The following is a 27,243-nucleotide window of genomic DNA, read 5'->3' on the forward strand; positions in this document are numbered from 1 at the left end:
CACCTGAAATCCAATTCAGTTGACACGATGACATATGTTAGCTTGATGACAAGGAAGTTTTCTTCTTATAAGCTACTGTAGCCTTTTTGTAAGGAGACGATTATACCCTCAGTGGCTATTAAACTGCGGAAGAAATACATTTAGCCAAATCGAAAAATAAAAGCACTTGTGCTATAATAATGTTGGAAGACATATAAAATATATTCCCCCGTTGGAAGCCATATAAAACATAGATCCCTCTTTATCCTTCAACGACATATCTTTCCTGCTTGCGAATGCTTTCATTCTTGCAAGGGATGAAGACACAGGGGGGTGTTGAAGGAGGAGGAGGAAGGCGGAATAGTACACATAAACGGTGAAGAGGAGGAGGAGGAGGAGGAGGAGGAGGAGGGGGAACCGAGGAGTGAGGGGAGAAAGTTCAAATTCCTGCCGCACTCTTGGACGTTCCTGAAGGGACATAAACGCCACCCTCACGCCTCAACTACACGCCATACACTCTCCCTCAACCGCCTTTTCGCATTCAGCGCTTGACATCGCTGAGATCGCCCCTCCTCCTTCCATCCCCACCCCCACCCCTCACTCCGGCCACAACCACCCTAAGAACCCGCCCCTCCCCTTCCTCCTTGCACGCAATTCACTCATCACAAAATCAATGGATTTTCTTGTAGGTGCGTATGCCTACATGGATGTAGTTTAAGTGTTTTGATATGAATGGATATTTGACAAAATTCAACTAAAAGGTTTATATACATACATTCTTTTTAATCTTCTTTTATGTATTATTAATATTATAAGAAAATATATCAATGTATCACAAGCAAAATTTCAATATATAAAAAGCTTGAAATATATATATATATATATATATATATATATATATATATATATATATATATATATATATATATATATATATATATATATATAAGAAAGCATCTTAACATCTCATAAAGACAATTATTATTTGAATATAAAAGAAGTGATAATAAGTCTTTTGAATAATCAATAAGCACCATAAACAACAAGAGGCTGTATACCCAAATTATTTATTCGTAATTATGAATTATTGAGTATTATTAATTATTAATTATGAATTTATTATTAGGCAACTCTCTTGTTAAGGACAGAGAGAGAGAGAGAGAGAGAGAGAGAGAGAGAGAGAGAGAGAGAGAGAGAGAGAGAGAGAGAGAGCTAATTATTCTATAATAACATTTTTCCTGGTTGGTAAAACATCCATAGATTGACTTTTTCTAATGCGTTACGAACATTGTTATCATAGAGGGGAAGATAGAATGAAGAAAAAAAAGAAAAAGGGTAAAGTTTTCAAAGACTTCCTGAGGATAACATTTTACAACCTGCCTACTACATCACTGTCAAGGGGTTAAGGGATGGGAGGGGGGTGGGGGGAGGAATTAGAGGGAATAGAGTCTACAGCTATTCTCTCTCTCTCTCTCTCTCTCTCTCTCTCTCTCTCTCCTTATTTTTCCTTTCCATCATGAGACTTATTAGACAAAATCCGAATTGAAGAATGTCTCTCTCTCTCTCTCTCTCTCTCTCTCTCTCTCTCTCTCTCTCTCTCTCTCTCTTTATTCTTCCTTTCCACCATGAGATTTACTGGACACGACCCGAATTAAAGTATGCTTTGGATAAACATAGCGAACAAACGTTATCTTCATTTTGCTTATCCTTTCACAAGAATAAGAAAAAAACGTAAAAAAATACAAATAATAAAACCAAATTCACCCTGTAAAAGAGAAAAGAACGAACGTTATCCTCATTTTGCTTATATTTTTAAAATAAGAAAAAAATATAAAAAATACAAACAATAAAAACAAATTCACCCTATAAAAAGAGAAACGAACTAAAGTTATCTTCATTTTGCTTATATTTTTAAAATAAGAAAAAAATAAAAAAACAACAATAATAAGAACAGAGTCACACGCTGTATAAAAAGAGAGAGAGAAAAAAAACTCTTCTGGAGTAGGACTTAAACAGGAAAAGGAGACTTGAGACTCACCTCTGGACAAAAATCGTTTCCATGCGATTTGCATACGCATTAGCGATACGTGACCTATTCTTTAAGGAGTCCCGAGAGGAGGAACCAGGCAGGAACGAGCGACCAAATGAGAGGTATTAGAACCCATTAACAAGCCAAGGCTCATTTCTTATCGAGTCTCGACCCCTTAACGAGTGATTTATAACTTAATCTCTCGAGCCTAGAAGTGACCGTCGCCCATAGAGTACAAATGAGGCTTGCTTACGTCAGGAGAGTCTGTCTGGTAGGAATATCGTTCTCCCCTCTTTTGCGTGATACGCGTCTGGTACGGGTATCAACGTTTTAATTTCGTTAAAACGTTTGTGTTGTCTGGTTCAAAACTGGTTTTGATCCAGTAGAGGGGCCATAATAAAGTAATATAAAATTAAAATATCATCAAAATCACTTGGTAAGGGTAGTGGTCTAGTAAAAGTACCGTAATTTGAATGAAATGGTGTAAAATTCTTAAAAATCCACTTTTACTTTTTTATCGCTGAGAATGAAAGGACAGGCACGCCCAATACCCTTTCCTAGCCCAGATCCGAATCAAACAAGACAAAGAACAAATTAGAAAATAGAAATAATCTATGACAATCCAGATTTTTTTTTTTAATTGAGAGGATGACACAACAGGCACGCCCAGTACCCTTTTCTAGCCCAGACCTGAACAAAAGCAAAGGAAAGAACGAGAAAAAGAATAAAAAATATTCTAGTTGCAGTGTCTCTCAGTGGGATCGATACTAGACTAGAGCCTCTTATGCTTATCTTGAAAAGAACTGGTCGAGGGTTGACGGACCGTCAATCTCTCCACAACATTACGCCTTATTTCCACTCCTATTTTTATAGCCTTTTACTATTATAGCACACAGCTGTTACCTTAAAAACGTATCACCCTACGCTGTGCACAGATATAAAGAAATCACTGGAAACAAAATATGATTTTCTATATCCATATTACCTTTCTACACGTGATTGTTAAATTGTGATTTTTACAGTAAATTTAAAATATTTTACATCTCTACTCGTTCAGTGTCTTATATACTTCATCAGGTCTCGTTATGTGAGTCTTGTAACCTCTCAAAATTCGGTTCATACTGTGAGAAAACAGGAATGATTTGCAAAATACATGCAAATAACGAACACGTAACCTGCTAATACAATGAAATGCGGGACAAAAAATCTTATCGACGTTATCAGTAGAGATTAAAGATCTAATCATATGATGTATCACTGTTGAAAAAACAGGATAATGAGAAAAATTTTTATTCGAGTTAGCGAAAAATTGACATAATGACTAAGCTAATGATTAGCATAACATGCTAGACTGGACGCTATCTGGGGTACCATTATTAAAAGCAGACGTGTCTTTGGTCCTCCACTCTAAACAGCAACTACCGACTTCAAACGTCGAAAACATGAGTCTGCTTTCTTTTGTACACAAACCCCCTTCCCGTAATAAGAGATTTAAAAAAAAAATGAAAACGTAGGCATACCGTATATGCCCACTACCACCCCGAGAGACGGCGAAACAAGTTACTCTTACGAAGAAAACCCGCCGGGACCACGTAGGGCGTGTCGACGTCGAGTTTACAGCTTAGAGGACGCACGTGGGGGCGGCGACGCCCCCTCGACGCTACAGACCTTCCCCCCTCCCCCTTCCATGACTGTATCATGTGCCTGTATCGACAGTGATTGAGGACCCATTGAGGTCTCCCCTAAACCACTTTCTTTCTGCGCCGTCTGAGGTACGAGATGGTCTAAACATTACTTGGGAACGATATGTACATCGGTCTCCTCTCGCGGCCCACAATAGCCATCGATCTACTGACACCCAAACCCCAAGACTGATCTCCTATCAGTGAGGACACTCCTTCAGAAAGTCCTCCGGATTTGGGTTCTGACGCCTGTAACTTATTGCCTGATTTAAATATAAACCTTTACTTAGAGCGGTAACTAATTATTCTGCTGTGGATGCAAAGTTTTCCTAGCGGCAGGAACAATCGTAATAATTATGGTAATTGACAGTTAAACGCGTACAGGTTCATTAATCTAAACAGAATTTATTTTAAACACATTTATCAAGCGTGACAATCATCCCAGAATATTCTCACAATATTAAGTACACAATTCACAAAACTTTTCCTTTGTTATTGACTCCTAGTAAAAGATGGAATTTTGGCTTGTATAAAAAGTTCTGGAGAGGTATTACAATTTAAGACTAAGTATAATATTGATATGTAAGATGGCCCTGTTACACTCGAATAGAAGGTACTGATACCATCGAATAGAAGGTACTGATACTCTCAGTGATATCTTTCTCTCTCTCTCTCTCTCTCTCTCTCTCTCTCCGGTAAGAACAGCATTCTGTTCTTAAAAAGATGGATTACAGAAGGCAGCTCGAAGGTATTAATCCAAAAACCGTCGGGCATTGTAGGTTGCCTACTATGGTACTGAACTCAGCATATTCGCATCGCTTACAACCCAACTAAGAGAGAGAGAGAGAGAGAGAGAGAGAGAGAGAGAGAGAGAGAGAGAGAGAGAGAGAGAGAGAGAGAGACGTTTCGAGCTTCGTTAACAAATTTCAAATTTTAAATCTTGTTGTTAATAACACGAATAATCTATCTATCGTCAAATCAAATAGTTGTAACCATTCTGGCCTCCGTAACGTTTCAGAGCAGAACATAGTTTAGAGGAGACTCCTAACGTTGCAATGTAATAAAAATGCGCAGTGAAGTTTTCCATTCACTGTGGTCACTAATTAGACCAACTAAGTAAGGACTCGGCTGCACCCTTCAGTCTAAAATATAGAGTGCGACAACGGGAGTTAAAGACATACATACTAATATAAAATCTAGCATAACTTAAGGTGCAAAAAATAACTATCTGAATGTTGGGGGGGGGGGGAAGGGGAGAAGGGACAGGGAAAGGAGTGGTGGGGGCTAGGTACCTTGTTAGACTGAACAGTGTCATGGTTACCGAAGACAGAGTCAAAGAAACACAAAAACTCCATCGACCTCTTTCATGGGAATTATTCGTCACATACGCCACTGGAAAATTACAGGGTTCACCTAAATGATCGATTTATGGAAAAACTGGTACAACGGAGCTACGTACATTCCACTACTTCCGAAAGAAACGCAGTAACATATGGCATGACAGCTTTTCCATAATGATATATAAGAACGTCTTGCTATAGATATTCTATATCCATGACCAACAGTGAGTGGGATTCTTTATCATAAATCAATGCGTGTGTGTGAGAGAGAGAGAGAGAGAGAGAGAGAGAGAGAGAGAGAGAGAGAGAGAGAGAGAGTGTGTGTGCAGGGGGTGAGGGGGAGGAAACAATTTTCCATCTAACCCCATCCATTAACCAACCGAGCAACGACCCACATCACATCATCTCTCCACCCCCTCCCAAATACCCTCAATCATCTGTGTGTCTCTCTCCCACCCCCATCATCCATCATGGTGACTACCATCAATCTGGATTATATATATGAGCCTTTCAATGTTGCTTATTGATTCTCTCAGCATTACCATCACATGTCCACTCACTTGTGGAGTGGAGGACATAGGAGTGCATTTCTCTCTCCTGGCAGGAATGCGGTCGGGCGGGGAGATCTATCTGTGTCGAGAAAGCTGCGCAAGTTTTTTCTGTTGTCTTCAAAAACTTTTTTTCGAGCTTTTTGTTGCATATTATTAATATGGATAGGAATGAGATCACTTGACTACGACGACATAAATGTTTATGAGTTCTGAGCGACATTACTTGGTCCTTAATTGACGGAACTAAAAATACTTAAGGCAGTGACTGTGTTTCTTGCCATATTAAAAATTACTCTCTCTCTCTCTCTCTCTACACAAACACACACACACACATATATACATATATACATATAAAGATATAAATAAGCATACATATATATATATATATATATATATATATATATATATATATATATATATATATATATATATATATACACTAACGGTTTAAATATTATTTACGAACGAAGGAAAACCAGTGTGTGTGCTTGTGTCAGTGAGTACTGGAGTTCCACAGACACACATGGCCAGAAATGGAAGGGAATTTATGCCCCGTCAAACACACTGAATAAAGCATCGCTTTCCAATTAATTATCAATGAATAACACGTGATCATTTCAGAGATTATGAATCCCATCCAATGTCAGCCGGGAACAGTTCTAAAAAAGAAGTTAATACGTATGCGAAGGGAAAAGTGTGCAAGGTCTGAATGTATATGTATGTATGTAAGTAATTCTGTAAACATTTACACAGTTTTATGCACAAAATTATAACGATTCATTTCGTGATAAATGTCATCAGCCAATACACTGAACATGTAATTAATTGAATATGTCACAAAAATATGGCCTATTCGTATGGCACTTAGTGGAGAATAAAACATATATATATATATATATATATATATATATATATATATATATATATATATATATATATATATATATATATATATATATATATATGTGTGTGTGTGTGTGTGTACCTGCTATTTTATACACACATGTATACCCAGCTAAGTTACAATTATGAATGCTAAGTACCACTATTTCTACAAAGACACGGGTATGTGTGATTACCACTGAGCTTTCATAGGAGAGTCGTATTACTAGGCCAGCCATGTCTAAGCTATCTAATACCTATATTTTCGAACAAGGCCACTGCTATTATAGCCAGGGATATAAAAACCTTTCAAAATGAGGGAACTTTTGTTTCTAGACCCATAAATAGACAAGAATATCCACGGAAACCGCCTCTACAGAGCAAGGAGAGAGAGAGAGAGAGAGAGAGAGAGAGAGAGAGAGAGAGAGAGAGAGAGAGAGAGAGAGAGACTTATTCTCTTATCATGAGTTATTTTCGATACAGAGATAATCCATGTGTGTGCATATGTAGACAAACATAACTTTGGCCATATGTACAACCAAAATACTAATCTTTTACTTCCCCGGAGTTTTATTCGTGTGATTGCGTGTGCACATATAAACAAACTGATAAAAATCTTAAGTCCAATAATCTGACAATTCATGCTTTATCTACAAGCCTTCTGATCAGTAATTCGTCTGATATATACTTCGAAATTCTGTCACATGACTCAGCTGTGATTTAATATAACTTATTATATACATACATACATTTATACATTTATATACATACATATTCATATAGATAGATAGTTAAAATCCCTACCTCCAACTCCACGTTATCATCACGATTCCTGTTTACATAATTGGCATATATATACTAAAAGATAAACAATTACCATTGAAGCAAAGTATGAAAAAAAACGAAAATTGCTTCACTAAAAATCAGTGAAAGGTTGCCTACATTTACCCATGAAGGGACAGAATGATAATTTTTTATCCAAATATCATTCTCTCAACATGCACTGAGTATTAACAGTTTGATAAAACACTATCAGAGAGAGAGAGAGAGAGAGAGAGAGAGAGAGAGAGAGAGAGAGAGAGAGAGAGAGAGAGATAAGAGATTCTCTCAACATACACCGAGTATTTCTAGCTTGATAGAATAGTTACAGAGAGAGAGAGAGAGAGAGAGAGAGAGAGAGAGAGAGAGAGAGAGAGAGAGAGAGAGAGAGAGAGTCTCTCAACATACATCGAGTATTACTAGCTTGAGAGAGAGAGAGAGAGAGAGAGAGAGAGAGAGAGAGAGAGAGAGAGAGATATGTACTTACCGGCAATTTCAAGCGTGGCATTCCTGCTGGTGACTTTGCCGACGGAGTTGGAGGCGACGCACCAATAGACACCGGCGTCATTGTTGTTGGGAGTTCGTAGCACCTTCAGGAAGAAGAGGCCGCCCGTGTCTAGCTGAACGTGACGTCCCTTGTGTAGCCTGTCAGGGGAGAAGGAAGGGGAGAGTGAATGAAAGAGAGACACACGGCAATAGTTTAGACTTCTGAGCCTAACGCCTCCTAACGGAGACGGAGGAAGGGCGTGTTTACATTAGAATATGTTTATGGCGCATTCTGGATGCTGCCGGATTAAGTGGGACAGAGACCCCATTGAAAACAAACGCCTTCGGACGTAAATAAACATCTGGGGAACATTTCTGATGTTACTCTGAAAGTAATTTGTTCCTCTACTCTCACCGTGAGAAACTCTATGTAGTAAATATTTACCAGTGACTCAATGTATGAATGACGGAACAGTCTCTTCCCAACGAATCTAGAAGTAGATTCTAGTTGTTCTCCACCGCGACGCTTATATATACGAAAGTCATTAACGATAAAAAATATTGGTGACTGAATATTCATATCATGATTCGGACATGATACAAAAAAAGGTGCATTTTATGTATAATTATACTACACCTGCGCTCTCTTGGGACATTAAGCAACATCAAAATTTCATTATATATATATATATATATATATATATATATATATATATATATATATATATATATATATATATAAATATATACAAATACACACAAACCATTATATATATATATATATATATATATATATATATATATATATATATATATATATATATATATATATATATATATATATATATATATATATATATAAATATATATTTTAAAATTTTCACACAAACATGTCAATTCAAACATTTAAATATTAAATGCACATGTAAATACATGTAAAAAAATAGGAGATACAGTCTGTGTTTATGGGCAAAAATAATTTTTCTCAAAATAAACAGTAATGAACAAGACAAGCAAGTTTGTGCCTTTATTACCTCTTAAAGAAATTTGCAACTTTTCCGCTCATCCAATTAACAGTAAACTTAGAGCTGCATATTAAACATTACAATGAGTTACCGGGGATTTCATAATATATTACATAATATTTACTCTGAACTGATAACTTCAGGAGTTCAGCTACCAAGAAAGTTTTTTTGGGGGGAGAATAAGCAAATTTTCTGGACTTAAAACTCAAAATGACAAAGCTGAAACTATCTAATTTCAAAATTTAGCAGACATGGTAATAACGATTAAAATCTAGTTTTCACGGAAAATAAATGACAAAATTATTAATGACAGAACTTTTCCAGCTTAGCCTTCTAAGTTCATCAAGAGCCCTGCCATCAAAATTTTCCAGTTTCGATGTCATTTCTCTATGACCCATATTTGAAGATAAGTGTTATTTTTGCACACTGAGGAAGAAGATTTAGTCAGCATTAAATAAGAGGAAATTGTGGAAATCACATTTTACTAGAATGGTCCTTCAAAATCCACAATTCCGCGAATGAAAAATATGTCAAATTTTTAAACGTTTCAATTATCTAAAGTTACGCACAAGAAGTTAACGATACTTACCAACTTGACATATTAGTTCCTATCTTCAGAGATTAGTGCCAAAAGAATTTATCAACTTCCTGTTGGTCTCCCGGTTATCTACTGTATATATCAAGCTCCATGGATTAAAAAACATCTCCACGTCTACATAATAATAATAATAATAATAATAATAATAATAATAATAATAATAACAACAACACGATATATTAGTACTTACTTTAGTTCTATTGAAACCGTTACGTATATCCACGCTCTTCTGGTTCTTTCATACTTAGAAATATTAACCCATCTTCCTGATGTCATTCACATCTCAGCATATCCCCCTTAACTTTGCAGTGACATCATCAGGATATATCTTGATTATATTCTCTACCTACATGTAGAGATGTATCCAACCCTATCATGGATATATCCAGTTTGACTTCTTGCATTACAACTCCGCTCAAGCAACGCTTCCATCGAATTCCCTATAACAGAAACCAAAGGAAGAAAAAGACACGGCCATTGCCTTCGTATCCTTCAATGCTTCGCCTTTAACGTTATAATGCAAGAATGCTCGGAATACCTGAGGCAAGAAATGAACAACTTTAACAGACGGAACGGAAAGATTGCATTCCGTACCGGCGAAGCTATTCACTTATTAATTCTTTTCTCTTATTTCTGTCTGTATTATTTTATTATTTCTTTTTTTGTCTTCCTTTCAGGAAATAAAGTCTCTGCCCTTGCATTGAAAATCATCTTTTATAGCGGTCAATATATATATTATACACACACGAGTATGTATGTATGTATTATGTATATATACATATATAATATATATATACATATATCTATATATATATATATATATATATATATATATATATATATATATATATATATATATATATATATATATATATATATATACACACATGCACATATACATACATATTTAAGTACATCTCACCTGGAATCCTCTTATACTAGAGTAAAATCAACATGGTTTAAAACCACAATATTTTCGCATCCTCTACAACATAGATTTAATATCCACACCACCACGACTCCTGGTATTACCTATTCCTAAATACATACCTTCCTTCCCTATATGAATAATAATATTACCCTAGATTCAATACATCAGTTCCCCACGAAATAACAGTCATCGACCACACAAAAGTATCGGGTACCAAATGCTATGCAACATAATATTTCACGACGGCATATGGGAGCCTTTTCATAAAGCCGTTTACCTGAGCTGAATTAAGATGCAAGTGGGTCAGCCTTGCTGTTTAGAGCAGACAACTTATTTTCATGTCTGACAGCTGCGCTGAACTGTACTGACTCCTAACTTACTCAGGGATTCGAAGTGGTGAGCTACTGTTTTAGTCAAATGGTAAGACTCTTTGATTACTGCTTGACTGCCAAAGAAAACCTGTTTAATAAATCATATGAATATTTCTGACAAGAACTCTATTCTGGAATCAATGGTAATGAAAGTCTAAACCACAGAAACACTTTGTAGAAAACCATTAATTTTTGTGATTGAATTTCATACGCGATAATGGTTGCGATTTAAATACAGATATGAACTTTTGTGCTTCTTGGACTGTGGAACTGGGATTATTCAATTTTACAGCTTCCAAATAAATATGGAGAGTGAACTTTGTAATCTATTAGCAAAACTTCAAGGTAAGGAATGCAAGCCTAACTAAATTTGAAACTGGATTATGGGATGAAAACCTGGACGAAATAGTATATAAAAGGATAAGTATGCCTTGCAACATTTCCTGCTTTCCAATTTGTAAAAAAAAAAAAAAAAAAAAAAACTAATAAAAATATGAAAAAAAATCTGTCAACAGGGCCCTTTTCTAAGAAAGTTTACAAACCAAACAAAAACTATATAATCTTGTTTTCAGCAGATCACATTCCCCGTTGGCTCACTTGGATAAGCCATCTCCCACGTGATCCATCAAGAGTTCTAAAGTACTCATTTGCAAAGAATGTTTACCCAAGCAGGCTAATTGCCGTAAAATTCGATAGTTTCTTTTAAAAGACATGGTTCGTTTTTAAAGACCGAAGATAAAAAAAAAAAAAGAAAAGAAACCTCTTCTTATTTAAGAACAGCCCGCTTTAATCAGCTGGCGAAGCAAAACTATAATAACGGTTATCATTCATAATGAGGAATATCGAAGGTTGTTTTCTCAAGCTTTCTGGTCGAGAGGACCAGCGTTATCCCCCTGATAATTTGAGCGAAATAACTGGGGAATAACTGTGGATTATCATCGCAGCTCTTCGTGCCACGAGTGACCCCCATTGTTTGGACAGCCTGTGAATAATTAGGAGAGATAAAAACACGGGATACTCGAGGGCGTCTTTTATAGTTTGGGGGTGAAAGGCGAAGATTGGTCAAAAGACGGGGAAGTATGGTTTTATCCGCTGGGTAAAGATTAACAGATGGCAGAGGGCAGAGTAACGAGGGTTTGCAAAGTTTGATAGCGGTGTGTGTGTGTGTGTGTGTGTGTGTGTGTGTGTGTGTGTGTGTGTGTGTGTGTGTGTGAGAGAGAGAGAGAGAGAGAGAGAGAGAGAGAGAGAGAGAGAGAGAGAGAGAGGTTGGGGGAGTACTTGTGATATCATATAAGTGTTTGCGACTATACAGACCCGGGGTGCTCAGGACCCATGTAATAGCAATGCCTTGCATTCAGCGGAGACTTCACTCACTCCCCCCTCCCCCCCTCCTCTCTCTCTCGCCAACCTTCAAAGGCATCTGCCGGAAGCGTTATAGAGGCTAAGTAGCCTTTTTAATCGACCAACCAATTACGGATGAAAGAAGCAGACCCGTCTCAAGAACAGAATGCCCTTTGAAGTACTTGTTTTGTGGATTCACTGACGCAAAAGTTTGGCGTTTCAGGGGGAGGGGGCTACGAGAGCAAACGCTTTTTCGCGTCCTATCAACAGACCCGAGGGCAGTGAGAACGCCAAAACAATAGAGAAAAATATGAACTGGTACATAGGGGACCTAAGCCTATGTATACATCAGGGATATACACTTTCATACGAGGGCCCTAAGCCGATACTGAAGGGCAAGGGGGAAGGTGGCCGGGGGGGGGGGGGGTTGTAAACCCGAGCTAAAGGGTTGCAACCCCTACAGGCTACACAAAACATATTTCATGTGATGTAAACCTCGACTAGAGACATCTAAATCTCCACGCATGTTTAAATGGTCGAAGTTCCCTTAAATCTAAAATGACAGAAGTTGATAGACAGCGACGGTTCGACATTTTAAGTGCGGCAACGTGACAAGAGGACATAATTATCACTTTAAACTTAATTAAAGAAATCATGGGACAAAAAAATTTGGAGCTTCTGTACCCTAAAATTAAATTTTGAAAAAGTGGCCAATGAATCAAAGAACTTCATTAACAATTGATATACGTGCTGGACGAATTTAGGATTTTTGAACTAAAACTATACACTAATATGAAGACAGAGCAAAAAATTTCCACGATGCACCGAAAATGGAAATAGTGAACATAAAAAAAAGCATTGCATGCATCTAAACGCAATACCCGTATGACGAGACATAGCGAACTAAATCATATCCTAACGTTACACGATAAATGAAACAGGTACAAAACGAATCGACAGTGCACGTCATTTCTGAAATCTTAAAAATACTATTTTAGTTTAAAAAAGTACTCTCAAGATTATGAAAAATGTATATATGGAAAAAAGCATCCAAATAAAAAAATAGCTTCCCATCAATTTCAGGAAATCCGCTTATACCTAAGGGTACTCTGAAACGAATACTTCTACTTATTATTATTATTATTATTATTATTATTATTATTATTATTATTATTATTATTATTTATTATTATTATTGTATCAACACTCCAGTACTCACTCGAAAGGTTTTCCGTCTTTGTACCAGGTGATCTCTGGGTGGGGTCGTCCTACTGCGTGGCAATTAAGGGTGGCCGGTTCGTTTCTTGGGACGAGGAGGTCAGCTGGATGCTCCGTGATCTCGGGTGACCTGTATTGCCCTGCAATGACACAGAGAAAGAGTCTGTTAATAGGTGTACCTTAAAGTCCTTTCGAAGTGGTAGTGTTTTACAATGAAACTGATGATTACATGGTGATACTTAGTAGTAGGTAATGTTGCTATAATTACTTTTACAGAGCTGAATGTCTATCAAATGAAACAGTTTTTGCTTAAGTAATGCGAATGAACATCAATTTTCAAATTATTAGTTACTTAAAAATAGTATGAAAACATGTTCAGGGTGCTAAGACTGGGCCTAATTCTGTGTGAGCAGAAATATTTCAAAGATGTTATTTATACTGCCGGAAAATATTTTTGGAAATAATAACACTGATGAAAAAATAATTTTCAAAATGTTGTCAACATTGCAAGACCAACAAGATGTTGCATGGTTAGTATTATTAATCGATAGGCGAGATATCGAGACTATGATTAGCGTCGTCATCAAGTTGTGGACAAGACGCCTTTGAAGGTGTTTGCAGGTCAAAGGTCAAACCAAATACTGACTATAGAAAGATTCGGGATAAAAATGATCCTGAATGACTCCGTACTGATAAACCACCAAAATGAAATCGGAGCAGATATTACAATGCTCACAATGTCCTAGATTTTATAACATTAGAAGCTCATTCTGAAATATTCATACACTATGATCTGTCTTTTGCATTACTGAAACACTCACTCTCACACAGACAGACAGACACGTATACACACACACACACACACACACACACACACACACACACACACACACATATATATATATATATATATATATATATATATATATATATATATATATATATATACATATATATATATGAATGAATTTTTATCACATCACCGTGATTCATATACAAGCATTAAGCTACAAACGTCCTTTAATATCCAATTCACTCTACCTCAGGGAATAATATATTTTCATATATATATATATATATATATATATATATATATATATATATATATATATATACACAAACATATATACATACATACATATTCTACTCTTCTATTATGAACCAAGCAGTTTAAAAATAAATATATCGCATCATACTGCACAGGGTGCTCCTTTAAACAAAATTAAGCAGAGGAAATAGAAGTCTTAATTACACTGCCATTCACTTTAACCAGTGAGACATCCCACACTATTGGTACCTACTTTGGCCATTACCAAATTGCTCTCACAGCGGGCTTCCGAATGAGTAATGTGCATTTGCAAGCGCAAACAATTAAGATAAGTAATGGGAGGAATCCTATGAAAATCAAATCACCTTAATGCTTCCGATCATTAGTGTATATATATATATTATTCACACACACACACATGTATATATATATATATATATATATATATATATATATATATATATATATATATATATATATATATATATGTATGTATGTATGTATGTGATATTATACGGCATGTATGGAAATCAACGAAAACAGGCTAACACCATCCGTAGACTTTTCACCAAGTTACCAAGGCTGAATCTGAGAACATTTCAACTGCCTATCTTAACTCAGTCTCCCTCTCTATACCCTTGTCTTGGCTTACAACCTACAAGACCCGTGTTCGATCTCGGACAAGGCAGGAACGATACAGGCACCTTTCCTAGAAATAATTAGCCTCTGTTGACCTCGCTGGCGAATTATATACGTACATGATTGTTAAGTGACTAACGTGGATCCCATCCCATCTCTCTCTCTCTCTCTCTCTCTCTCTCTCTCTCTCTCTCTCTCTCTATATATATATATATATATATATATATATATATATATATATATATATATATATATATATATATATATATATATATATATATATATCTTAAAATATGAAAATTCCAATGACAAAAAACGCTTGAATAAAAATTCCAGCCTTGACTCACGGATATTCGAAAACCCATTACATTAATGGTGGTCTTCATATTTATCGCCACGTTCGAAGACTATTCATCCCCTAGCAAATATAAATTGCTAATTCCTATACACACACACACATAAGGGCCGGAATGAAAGCTCCAAAAACTGAAAGGGCAAAAATAAAAATGATCACAATACATCTGGCTATAAACCAGAAATGCCGACACATTCGTTTAATAGAGTTAAATTGCCTGAAAAAAAAAACCTGCAAAAATTCTACCATCCTGAGAGAGAGAGAGAGAGAGAGAGAGAGAGAGAGAGAGAGAGAGAGAGAGAGAGAAGTAAAATTCGGCAAATGTTTTGATTGGATATTTGCCAACGCAAACATTAGGAAAAAAAATATTTTTATCAACGTTTTGTAAAAGCAAGAAACAACGGATAAAAACACAGTTGCATTCCTCCTGTTGTTTCAAAGGTACCATTTAATTCAACAAAGCATTTCGTGCCAAATTCCCCAGGTTTTAAAATGTTCGGCTCGAGTTATTTACCAAACAGAAACGTTTGCAAAAGGGACAGGCATACCTCTCTCAACAACTCCCCCCCACCCCCGACTCCCCTACCTCTTCCCCATCACCAACTCCTGCACTCCCCATCCAATATCCTTCAGTTATAGACTCCACTTCCAAACAAGGACCATCTCCCTTTCATCCCCATCCGTATCCTCAGGCCTTCCCCACTCTGATACACTACTGTTAATCCCTATCCGTCATTCCCCCACCCCATAATGTATCCCCAGATATCACATCACCACTCATATTCACTACTACATCTAAGTAGACATGGGCCCCTGACCCTCCCAACAACAGTAGATTCCTCTCCCCTCCCCAACCACCGCCCCCACCCACCATGGACCTGACTTTCATTCCCTCATAACCTTATTACAGTTCCTCACTCTTGTATTCTCCGTATTCCTCCACATTCTTCCCTTCTCACCCGGTAATCCTCTCAAACGTAATTCCAAAGTATCCTCACTCCTCACACCACTCCCCCTCACGCCTAGCTGACCCCCTCCTCCCTCCCCCAACTCGCCAACTTCCCAACCTATGTTCTCTCACTTCCGAGTTCCCCTTCCCCTATTCTTCCCCAAAAAACCACCTTGTTTTTACGGTTACGAACTCTCCCCCAGCGCCCCCAATCCCATACGAAACGTATATTCCTACCCAGCGAATTCAGCTTCGCAGCGGAATACCTTTCAGAAACGTGGAGATACATGCTTTCATTTTTTTGGAGATGTGATTAATATTTTTCTTCTTTTTTTATTTTCTAGTTAAAGTTAGAAAGCGTAATAATATTTACGTATCGTACTTGATGCTACACAATACGAGTAACACAAGTGTTATTATTATTCTTATTATTATTCAGGAGATGAACCCTATTCATATGGAACAAGCCCACAGGGCCCACTGACTTGAAATTCAACCTTCCAAAGAACCTGGTGTTCATTACAGAGAAGAAACGGAAGGTAATGGGAAATCCAGAGAGCAGAGATCACTTACTAAAATGCGAAAAATAAATATAAAAATTTACAAACGAATAAAAAAAAATGGAAGAAAATTATTAAAATACAAAGAGAATTGTATTAGGGTAGTAACAGATTGCATTTCCAACTGAACTTCTGAAGTTCCAATGGCACAACATCCTCAGGGAGGCTTTTCCACAGTCCAACGGTATGAGAAAACGAAAAAAAAAAAAAAAACTGCGCGAGAAAAAGAAAATGAGAAAAAGAAACTGAAGTAAATGGATTAGATTTTCCTCATTAACGTTCCAAATTTATTTTTTTAAAAATCACCACAAGGGGAAACATGTGGTTTTTTTTTTGAAGCCGCGCGTGCATTTCCTCTTGCAAATTTCCACCTGAGGGAAGTCCGCCACGGGTTGCTTGAGCGACGAAAAATAAGTCCCGCGAGGGACTTCAAAAACTCATAAAAATGACATGAAAGACATAAAAAAAAATAAAATCCAATTGAAAGGGGGCGACTTATAAGCGTTATATTCTCTTAATAAGACTGTAATTAGACGGATAAGTGTAATTAGCGTGATAAAGAGGTGAGGGGAGAGAAGGGCTATATTTCCTGGGTGGATGCACCGCGAGAGGAGGAGGAGGAGGAGGAGGAGGAGGAGGAGGAGGAGGATGTTGACATTGCAGAAGAGTCAGCTGCTGATGCAGCAACATCTCGGTGCATCGTCAACATCGTGAATGCAAATTGGGAGTTCATGTCTCATGCGTGATGCTTCTATGGTGGCTTGTTTTTTTTTTTTTTTTTACTGGAATTCGAGTCGAGTTATTTCTTCAAAAGTGTTTCCGCTGCTAATGACCATACCTGACACTCGTCCCTAAATTATAAACTAAAATGGTAATATAAGTATAGAAGGGTATCATTTATTTGACTCTTCTCTGGAATGATGGTGATGATGATGTTGTTGTTTATTATTATTATTATTATTATTATTATTATTATTATTATTATTATTATTATTATTATTACTGTGGATGTTGAAAGTACTCCAGCAGCGCGAGTTAAATCATACCTCCTTTGATTAAAGAAGCTAATAAACTTCATAAAGTCCCTCTAGATATTAACCTTCTAAAAAGACCATTAGGTTCCCTTGGGAAAAGTAAAATGCCATAGGAAAATCATCATTAGAATTATTCTCCGATCAATTTATACTATTTTCATTCAAATGAAACTCCATCACGAGTCCTTTCTCTTTTTCACGAACATTTGCACGTACTGTAGGTATTTCTAATCCAATTCTTTAACTGATATTTTTAGTTATCTCTCAAAAACGTTAAAATACAAGGGACTGTTTCAGTCAGATACTATAACTACGAAAACTTTAAACCCTCGAGATGGAAGCAATGTTCGTTGCTTTCAAAAGCAAAAATAGCGTCATCATGAAAGCGCAAAATGCGATAAATAACGTTTCAAAGTTAACCACCAAACTTCCACCTCCTGCCGACTTTTTTTTTTAATTTTCCTTCCAAACCACAATAACTTTATTTTTAGCTAGAGATTGGAGATGAAGTTTCCCTCAACAGTTTACAGCACATTCAGATTCTTTAATAATCCCCTCAAAGGAAACAGCGATGCGTTAATTGCCAGGCAGGATGCAAACTATGAACTCTGTTGTGTAATAAAAAAAATAAAATAAAACATCCCAATAATGAAAACTTCCTACCGTATGGCGGTGGAATTGGATAAAATATGTTTTCACTGATGACTGCATTATCCTCTTGGAAAACGAGAGAGAGAGAGAGAGAGAGAGAGAGAGAGAGAGAGAGAAAGAGAGAATTTAACTAATAATAATAATAATAATAATAATAATAATAATAATAATAATAATAATACAACGACCTTTCACTCAATATGAGAAGAGAATAAGCCAAAGCCGATTATATACACAGCTTACGATCTCTCTCTCTCTCTCTCTCTCTCTCTCTCTCTCTCTCTCTCTCTCTCTCTCTCTCTCTCTCTCTCTCTCTCTCTCCCACATGCTGGGACTAATTGAAAATCCTATTTCCATATCGTCGCAGATTGAGAATTGATTACACCCATAAAAGGGAACAGAAATAAAAATGGAGTTTGGGCTCTGGTTCCATTCGTGAGCGAGGTTCCCATACTACGGCGCAGGTTTTGCACAATCATTTTCACGCTGTGATTTTCGGGCATCTGTAATTCTAGCCCATGGGGAAAAGGGGAGGGGGGGGGGGAACGGAGAGAAGGGAGGAGAAAAAGGAGGGGCGAGAAGAATGCTTGTCGCTGAAGGAATACTTGTATTAAAACGGACATCAAATGATTAACCACAGCAACATACATCAGTATAAAGAGAGCAATAAAAACCGCAGACAGCAACGTAAAACAGCAATAAATTCTACAGAACGTGCAACCAAAATGAACGCAAATGAAGGCACGAATGTCTAGTTTAAAACAGAATGGGTAAAACAGAGCTGCTATGGGATAACTCGCGAAAGAAGCCGTTGTAAACCACACATATTTTTCCCTTTCGTAATTACCTTCATAATGTTCACAAAGTTGTAGTGAAAAAAAAAATAAACTCTAAACTTTGTACCAACTACAGACCGTCAATATAGTTCGACTGGATGGGAAGTAAAGGTAAAAACGGGGAGATTTTTTTTACAGCAAGTTTTATTCAATTTTTTCTTTCTCTCTGTGTGAAGTTTGGAGCGTCCTTTGGCAGAGCAACTAGTCATTATGATATCGACTATTTTACGAGTAGTTATGCCTAGGGTTAACCTAAATTTGTTCACTGGACTTAGCAGGACCTACGGACGAATCATCATGGTACTTCTTTGTTTTAGAAATTAAAAAAAAAAATGTAAATGTGTTAAATTTGAAGATTAAGTGTGACTGCCTTCACTTATTCAACGGAAAACTTCACCTGTTAAAAAACTGAAGTCGTCATTAACTGATAAAAAAAACTTTTAACTATGAAAAAGGCGATGTTTTTATCTGTTATATAACTCAAATCTGTTAAATAAAAGAAACGTCCATACCTCCCACAGCTTCCTAAGCCCAAATCGGCTGTATATTCACATCTGTCCGCACCATGGTCAACACCACTTACTAGTCCCAGACAAATTGCCAAGCAAGGGAAAATACTGAAATGCTACTCTAACAACGTGTTCAAATTGATGACTAAAACTATACTAATAAATCATGTTAACTCTGAACTACGAGATGTTGACATCTGGATAATTTTTTTTTTTTTTTTTTACTTAAATTATGTGACGAGTCTCCAATTTCTCATTGGTCAATTATTACCTTTTTTCCCCGATACATCAAACGAATGTTACTTTTCTCTTATTCTATCACATAGCCGATTTTTTAAAAATGTGCTAGGGATTCCCTTCTTCATTTTATAGATTTTAATTTTTTGTCATAATTTTCGGCTCCATCTTCCTCTTATGTTATGTAGTCATTATTTTCTCTCTAACACCCCTTCTCTCTTTCCCCTGACCACCAAGAGCTGTCAGTGGGAGCTATGCATTCCCCTCCCCGTACTATACAAGACCATTTAAAAGATAAGGAGCTACCATAAATAGGCAGTAATTAAAGAAAGATGAAAAATCTCACCCACTCCTTAATCCGCAGAGAGAGAGAGAGAGAGAGAGAGAGAGAGAGAGAGAGAGAGAGAGAGAGAGAGAGAGAGAGTCCTATTTTTTGCACTCGTAATTACAGATCATTACGAATCACATCGTCATCTCCGCTCAGTGTCTATTCTTATTTCTCTGCTCTTGCTCGAACATTTAATCCACACCGTTGAATTCCCCCTTTTTCTTTGATGTCCATTTCCACCTCTCTCTCTCTCTCTCTCTCTCTCTCTCTCCCAGCACTTTTTATTGTCCTTAAAACATTCTCTTTGACTCGTGAATAACTACCTGTGCTCTGGCGCTGGCTTTCACAGAGCGCCTTTTCTTCCACTTGAAATTCGGCTCGGCTTTTGGCTACCAAGTGGTTATTATGATTTGGGAAAAGCAGAACAGGATTATTCAGACGCGAAATTATTCTCTCCATTCCCTGTGGGATTCAGCTGTAAAAGTCATTCACTCAATCTCGCTTTTCTCTCCCATGCCCCGCCCTCCTCCCTCGCCACTCGCAGTGCCTCACACACACGCACACAAACACACAGACAAACACACACACATACACACAAACGCGTATGCGAGGATATATATATAATATATATATACATATATATTGTATACTGTATATATATTATATATATATATATATTGTATACTGTATATATATATATATATATATATATATATATATATATATATATATATATATATATATATACACAGTATATATGACTTTTTAATACTCACAAACATCGAGCTACAAGTGTCGTTTAATATCCAATTCGCTTTACCACGGGAATATCACCGAGAGGTGGTATTACTTGATTTTGTACATATTTATGTATGTATGTACTTGTGTGTGTATGTGCTCTCGTGCGACCACATAAATATCAACATAACCCTTTATCTTACGTATTTATTTCTGCCCCTTCAATACCTGAACAGAGCAAGTATCGAAAAAGTGAGAGCGGAAACCAAACACATATTGACCCAGCGCATTCGTCGCCATTCGTATCCGTCTCAGCATTGTTGTGCCTCTCAATCGGGAGGAGGACGCGACGCATCGGCTATTCAATCTCCCCCTTTCTTCCCCTTTCTTACGTAGAGCAGCGTCTTTGGCGCCGTCGAAGGCGTATCCATCCTCCAGTTGACGGAGCGGCAGCGGGGGCGTTCATTAGCCACTCGTAGAGATCACTGGGGTTCGATATTTAAGTTCCCCCTCATTGCTATGAAGGGGGCTTTTGATGTGCAGCAGCCTCTTCCTCCCCCACCCCCGTACCCCAAACACCCCCACCCCCACCCCAGCCTGAACACCCATCGTTCCACGGACTTTCTCGCATCCCCCTCCGTTTCCTATTGTCTTTAGGCCTCTTTTACTTCATCACAGGACACTCGTCATTCCTAACTACAAGGAGGCTCTCTAGCCTTCCCCACCTTGGGGCTCCTTCCTTGCTGAGGGAGGGACGGGGTTTGCGGGGGGGGGGTGCCTTCTGGAGTGGCGAGGAGCATATCGGAGGGGGATATAAGCCTCTAATGAAGAGTGGGAAAGGCTGAAGTGTTGGGGGAACACCTCTAGTACAAGCCAACGCTATGGGAAAATAATAGAGACCGATACTAATCGCAGCTTTGTGAAGCGGCCGCGCCGCTCTCCCGCTGCTGCTGGAGTCTAGAAACAAAAGGAATGATCATTCCATCCAGGACCCGCTAAGGGTCCTGATTCCATCCAGCTGCGGAAGGGCCTCGGCGAAGGCCGAAAATCTATTGTAGTCTTCGACGGCCAAAAATGTTTTCTCAAAGAAAGAGACGGACGTGGCCTGCGTACCGTTTTCAATAAAGGGTCTACGAAAAACCTTGAAACACGAAATAATATAGAAATATTATTGTTCATTTTCTTGTTTTTTATGATGAGAGCACCAGTACGTGCATCCACAGCAACATCACATTAAAGACTCTTTACGGCGCAATGCTGATCGAGCCGATAAACCGTGAGCAGCGTCTCCTTAACGACTCGGTGTACGAGTAAACGGAGGTACATCACGACCAGTCAAACGCTGACAGCAAAATGACTGTGCTAAAAGATGAAACACGAAAAAGACAACAAAAAATTTTACCTCTCCAGTTTTTCTTTTGAACTACACGCTTTCTCAGGTCGATAAGGACATTCATAACTAACATGGTGAGTTATAGCTAAAAACTATACAATTTTAAACAATCGCAAATTGAAATCTCGCAAACCGGTCTGTTTTCCATTATGCACGTAACGCCGTGCCTCAGGAAGAGAATTTCTCTCTCTCCCTTTAAAAAAAAAATTTATTTTTTACTCCTTCTTTTCATCAAGGCAATCGAAAGAGAAACCTAACTTTCCTCGCAGGGCAATCTGAAATCCAATTTCGAAAGAAAACAACTTTGACAAAGAGCGACGCCAAATATGAAGACAAAGACGCATGATGAAACCACCAATGTGGTATTTCGAAAGCGTTTACTTTGATACTTTACTGTTGATATTAGCGTTATTAAATGCAAGCAAAACAAACAAACAAACACACAAGAAAAGCGGGCCATGAAATTCCGCTCACATTTTAAGTTTTGCTTTTCTTAGTTGGTCATTAGTTTTTATCAATACTTTTTTAGTTTGTGTGAACGGATTTTCCGGATGCTGACATGCGCAGAGTCAGAAGGTGTATTTAACATTACTTCCGTCACACACACACGTTTTTATATATATATATATATATATATATATATATATATATATATATATATATATATATATATATATATATATATATATATATATATATATAAATAGTCATTCTTAAGCACGCCCGAAGGCTACATACGACATATCACCCATATCCGAACGCAGGAATCTAACGGTTGCCAATAAAAAAAAAGACAAAACGTGCTTCAACGTAAGCTGTACACCTCCCATCCCCCTCTTCTCCCCTTTCCCTCCCCCTTCCACGAGTCTTGTTTTTCATTGTCGATAGAAAAGAAGCATTAAAACAATGGTTCCGAAGAGGAGGAGGAGGAGGAGGGAGGGGAAGTTGGTATGGCGGAGGGTTCTCGTTGATGGCGAAGACACAACGCCTCAAATGTCTGTCTGTCTGTCAGAAGTGAACACGACAGATATATAAAAAAATCAGACTTTTTTCTTTGTTTTTCCTCTTTTTTTCTTTTTGTTTTCCTGGATGTGTTGTCTTTGATGACACGAACAGTATCAATAGCGCCTCATGTTTGACATGGAATACAAGTTTATGGCTAGTTTGTGTGACTGGAAATAGCTTTAAACTTTGAATTGCACAAAAAATAAAAATAGAGAGAGTGTTGAAAGTCTATTTGTTTCACGATACGTCAAAGAGTTCGTGTGCACGATTAAACACAGAAGTGATTAAATAAATAAATAAATGCATAAATACACAAACAAATAAGAAAGAATATAACAATATATACACCAATACATATATATATATATATATATATATATATATATAAATATATATATATATATATATATATATATATATATATATATATATATATATATACAGTATGTGTGTGTGTGTAATTATATATACATACATGTTCATACAAACATTTATATACATAATATACCTAAACACAAAAATATATATATATAATATATATATATATATATATATATATATATATATATATATATATATATATATATATACATATATACATATATACAAACACGCATGCAAACGTGCACATAAAATTTCTTCAGTAACGAAATATGAAATCAGAAAAGTCTGATAATTATCTTTTATTTCTTCACAACCAAAATTGCATCGTCCCGTTAAATCATCAAAATTTCTGTTGGTCGCTTCTTCCTAACACTCCACCTTCATCCGGACGTCCCCTGCTTCCTTCCACGCCGAAGGGGCGACACCCGGCCATCGCTGATCTGATGCTTTGCGGATCTGAGTCAGGGCATTCAGGAGACAATAGAAGGGCCTAAAGGAAGGAAACACTTCCCCTTCTTAGGTATCATCTAACTCGCGCCGTGTACGAGCTCGCACGCACATGTATGTGAGTATGTGCGTGTACATATGTGAGTATGTACACGTGTGTGTGTGTGTATATATATATATATATATATATGTATATATAAATATGCATATATATATGTGTGTGTGTGTGTGTGTGTGTGTGTGTGTGTGTATATATATGTATATATATATATATATATATATATATATATATATATATATATATATATATATATATATACAAATGTGTGTGTGTAGATGGATAGATTGTTTCAAGTTTCCTATACAAAGACTTATCTGAATACATTTCAAGTAACTAAGTAACAGTTCTAAATAGACAAAGATCGAATCAAAACGATGAAATACTAGAATGGGGGATAGCAACCTCCACCGAGGTAAATGCTGGTCTGTGTATTTCTGCGGTATATCTCGAGAATAGATGAACGGACGTCAGTGATAGTTCATGGAAACACTGGGCGACTGTATGCAGATGATATAACATTACGTGGAAAGCACTGAGAACTGAGGGTGATTTCTTTAGCCGAAAATCAAATCTTCATCAATGCCCTATAACAGTTAACTTTCTAAAGGAAGTCACCCAATAAATGCTTTCATCAAGCTGAAATAAAATCCATTCTTTATTTATAACGAACCATAAATACCATATTATTCGTAAGAGCAGTGAGAAAATGATTAGATGTTATTACGAAAGCATATATACCCTACAATACTCGTATTACACATTATAACTTATTTCTTGCCTTGAACGTCAGCATCCGCTAAAAAATACTAACCTCGTTACGAGTGGATAAAAAAGGAATTAGGAAAGCAAATAAAAAAAAAAAGCAAAATCGTAAGGCAAACAAGGGGTAATCTGTAAATAAAAAAAGAAGACAATAGACACCATTACAATCAGGAGCCCCGCACAAAAACGCATCGCCAATAAGCGAAAAAACAATAGGCCTAAACAGAATAACACGCCACTACATTCTTTGACCAATTTCCTTCGCTACGAGAAAAACAAGAAAAAAAAAGCAGACAGTTCTCAGTAAGCTCTTATCTGCACGCACAAACACACATTATATATATATATATATATATATATATATATATATATATATATATATATATATATATATATATATATATATACATATATATATATAATTTTTTTATCAAACCACGAAGAATTTTCAGACGACAAATAGTAACTAAAAATAAACAGAAACACCAAATTAAACTAAGATTATTCAATAATCAAATGTTGCATAAAAAAGGAAAAAATCTTTCAATGCCACGTGGTCACGAAAACTGACCAAATACGAAAGACAATATGATGTCCAATAAAGAAAAAATAAAAAATAAAAATAAAAATAGGGCTTCTGGACCCTACTACTTAACGAAGCTTCATTAGGGCTCGCATTTTAATGAAAAGTCACACCTGACTGACTTTGCTACTGGAGGAAAAAGCAAAGGGGGTAGGGAGGAGGAAGGGGGAGGAGGAGGGAAGTCAGCCTTAATTATCGTCTACAGTCATGGAGGGAGGCTCGCTCCCCCAACTCAACTCAAACACCCCCACCCCTGCCATTTACATATATATAAATTCTTTTATATAAATTCCTACCGTGTATAAGACATTTATATATATATATATATATATATATATATATATATATATATATATATATATATATACACACACACATATATAGTGTGTATGTGTGAGCGCGCGCGTGTGCGCACTTTGTGTTAAACGGAAACAGGAGCCAAATTCCTGAAAAATATTTTCGTGTCGCGCAGTCAACTCTATCAGGCCATTACCAATGTCATTATTACTATTGATAAAAAAAAAAAAAATTGATAATGCACGCGACTCTAGGGTAACCAGATATTATCTAACGACACCTCGCATATTTTTCTGCCGATAATAATTTTTGCCACGATAAAGGGCATTCTGATATTAATAAAAGGGGGTTGCGCAGAGCAGATGGTAAGCTGATACGAGCCCATACCCCATTATCTCTTCATCCTGTCGATTCCTTAAAAGTGTTAAGTGACCCTTTTAAAATGACAACCGCCCGCCTCACACACGACGCCCGAGCCCACGCCCATATCCTATCTTTAATGATACGCATTAGCAATTCCCTCAGCTCAAGGAAAGAAAACCTTGCACGGGAATAATAAACGAAAGTGGTGGTGGTGTCCCAATCTTTCCTCCTGTACTTTACTTTAATATTCCTTCTGGTAGCCACTACCCCACTCAGGCTGGCAACTGGCTCTATTCAGCTCCACCTACTGCAGTGCACCTCAGGTGGTGCACTGTAGGTATGACTATAGGTTGTTTGCAACGTCCCTTTTTTTCTCCCTTCCGCTTCCTTTCTTCAGTCTTGCTGTCCAACCACTCTAACTCACTCTTTCCCTGTCTTCAAAGGACTGAATGACAGAAAGTGTCCCAGTGCTTGGCTTAATAGCCGGAATTTCATAAATAAAATAACAACTGTGCCTACGCCCATCTACCTTTTTTTTTTTTTTTTTTGGCAAACGCGACAAACCCATTTCTCCCTTTCAGGACAAGCCACAGGACCACTATCACCTGGCATTTGTTTCGCATTCAAGAGACCTTCCAAAAAGAAGGACCATTTGAAACCGGTATATCACAATGGCAGTCATTCGGAGCATCGCTCCAAGAGTGATGTCCAATATTAGGCTGATTTAATGTGACGTTTATGACGGCATAAATAAAAAGGAGGAATGGCGGACAATCCATGCAAAACGTCGTCCCTCCTCCAAGGCGCCTTTA

The 27,243-nt window shown here is 37.1% G+C and overlaps 1 protein-coding gene across 1 annotated transcript in view; it reads right to left on the reverse strand.

Annotated features, from left to right (window-relative positions):
- LOC136839561 (protein sax-3-like) overlaps window positions 1–27,243 on the reverse strand; it is a 589,122-nt gene that overhangs the window by 40,419 nt on the left and 521,460 nt on the right. The window contains 2 exon segments of the mRNA XM_067105813.1: window positions 7,770–7,927; window positions 13,254–13,392. Coding sequence (XP_066961914.1) covers window positions 7,770–7,927; window positions 13,254–13,392 — 297 coding nt within the window.

The sequence above is a fragment of the Macrobrachium rosenbergii genome, chromosome 6 (genome assembly GCF_040412425.1).
Source record: "Macrobrachium rosenbergii isolate ZJJX-2024 chromosome 6, ASM4041242v1, whole genome shotgun sequence".
NCBI classification, from domain to species: domain Eukaryota; kingdom Metazoa; phylum Arthropoda; class Malacostraca; order Decapoda; family Palaemonidae; genus Macrobrachium; species Macrobrachium rosenbergii.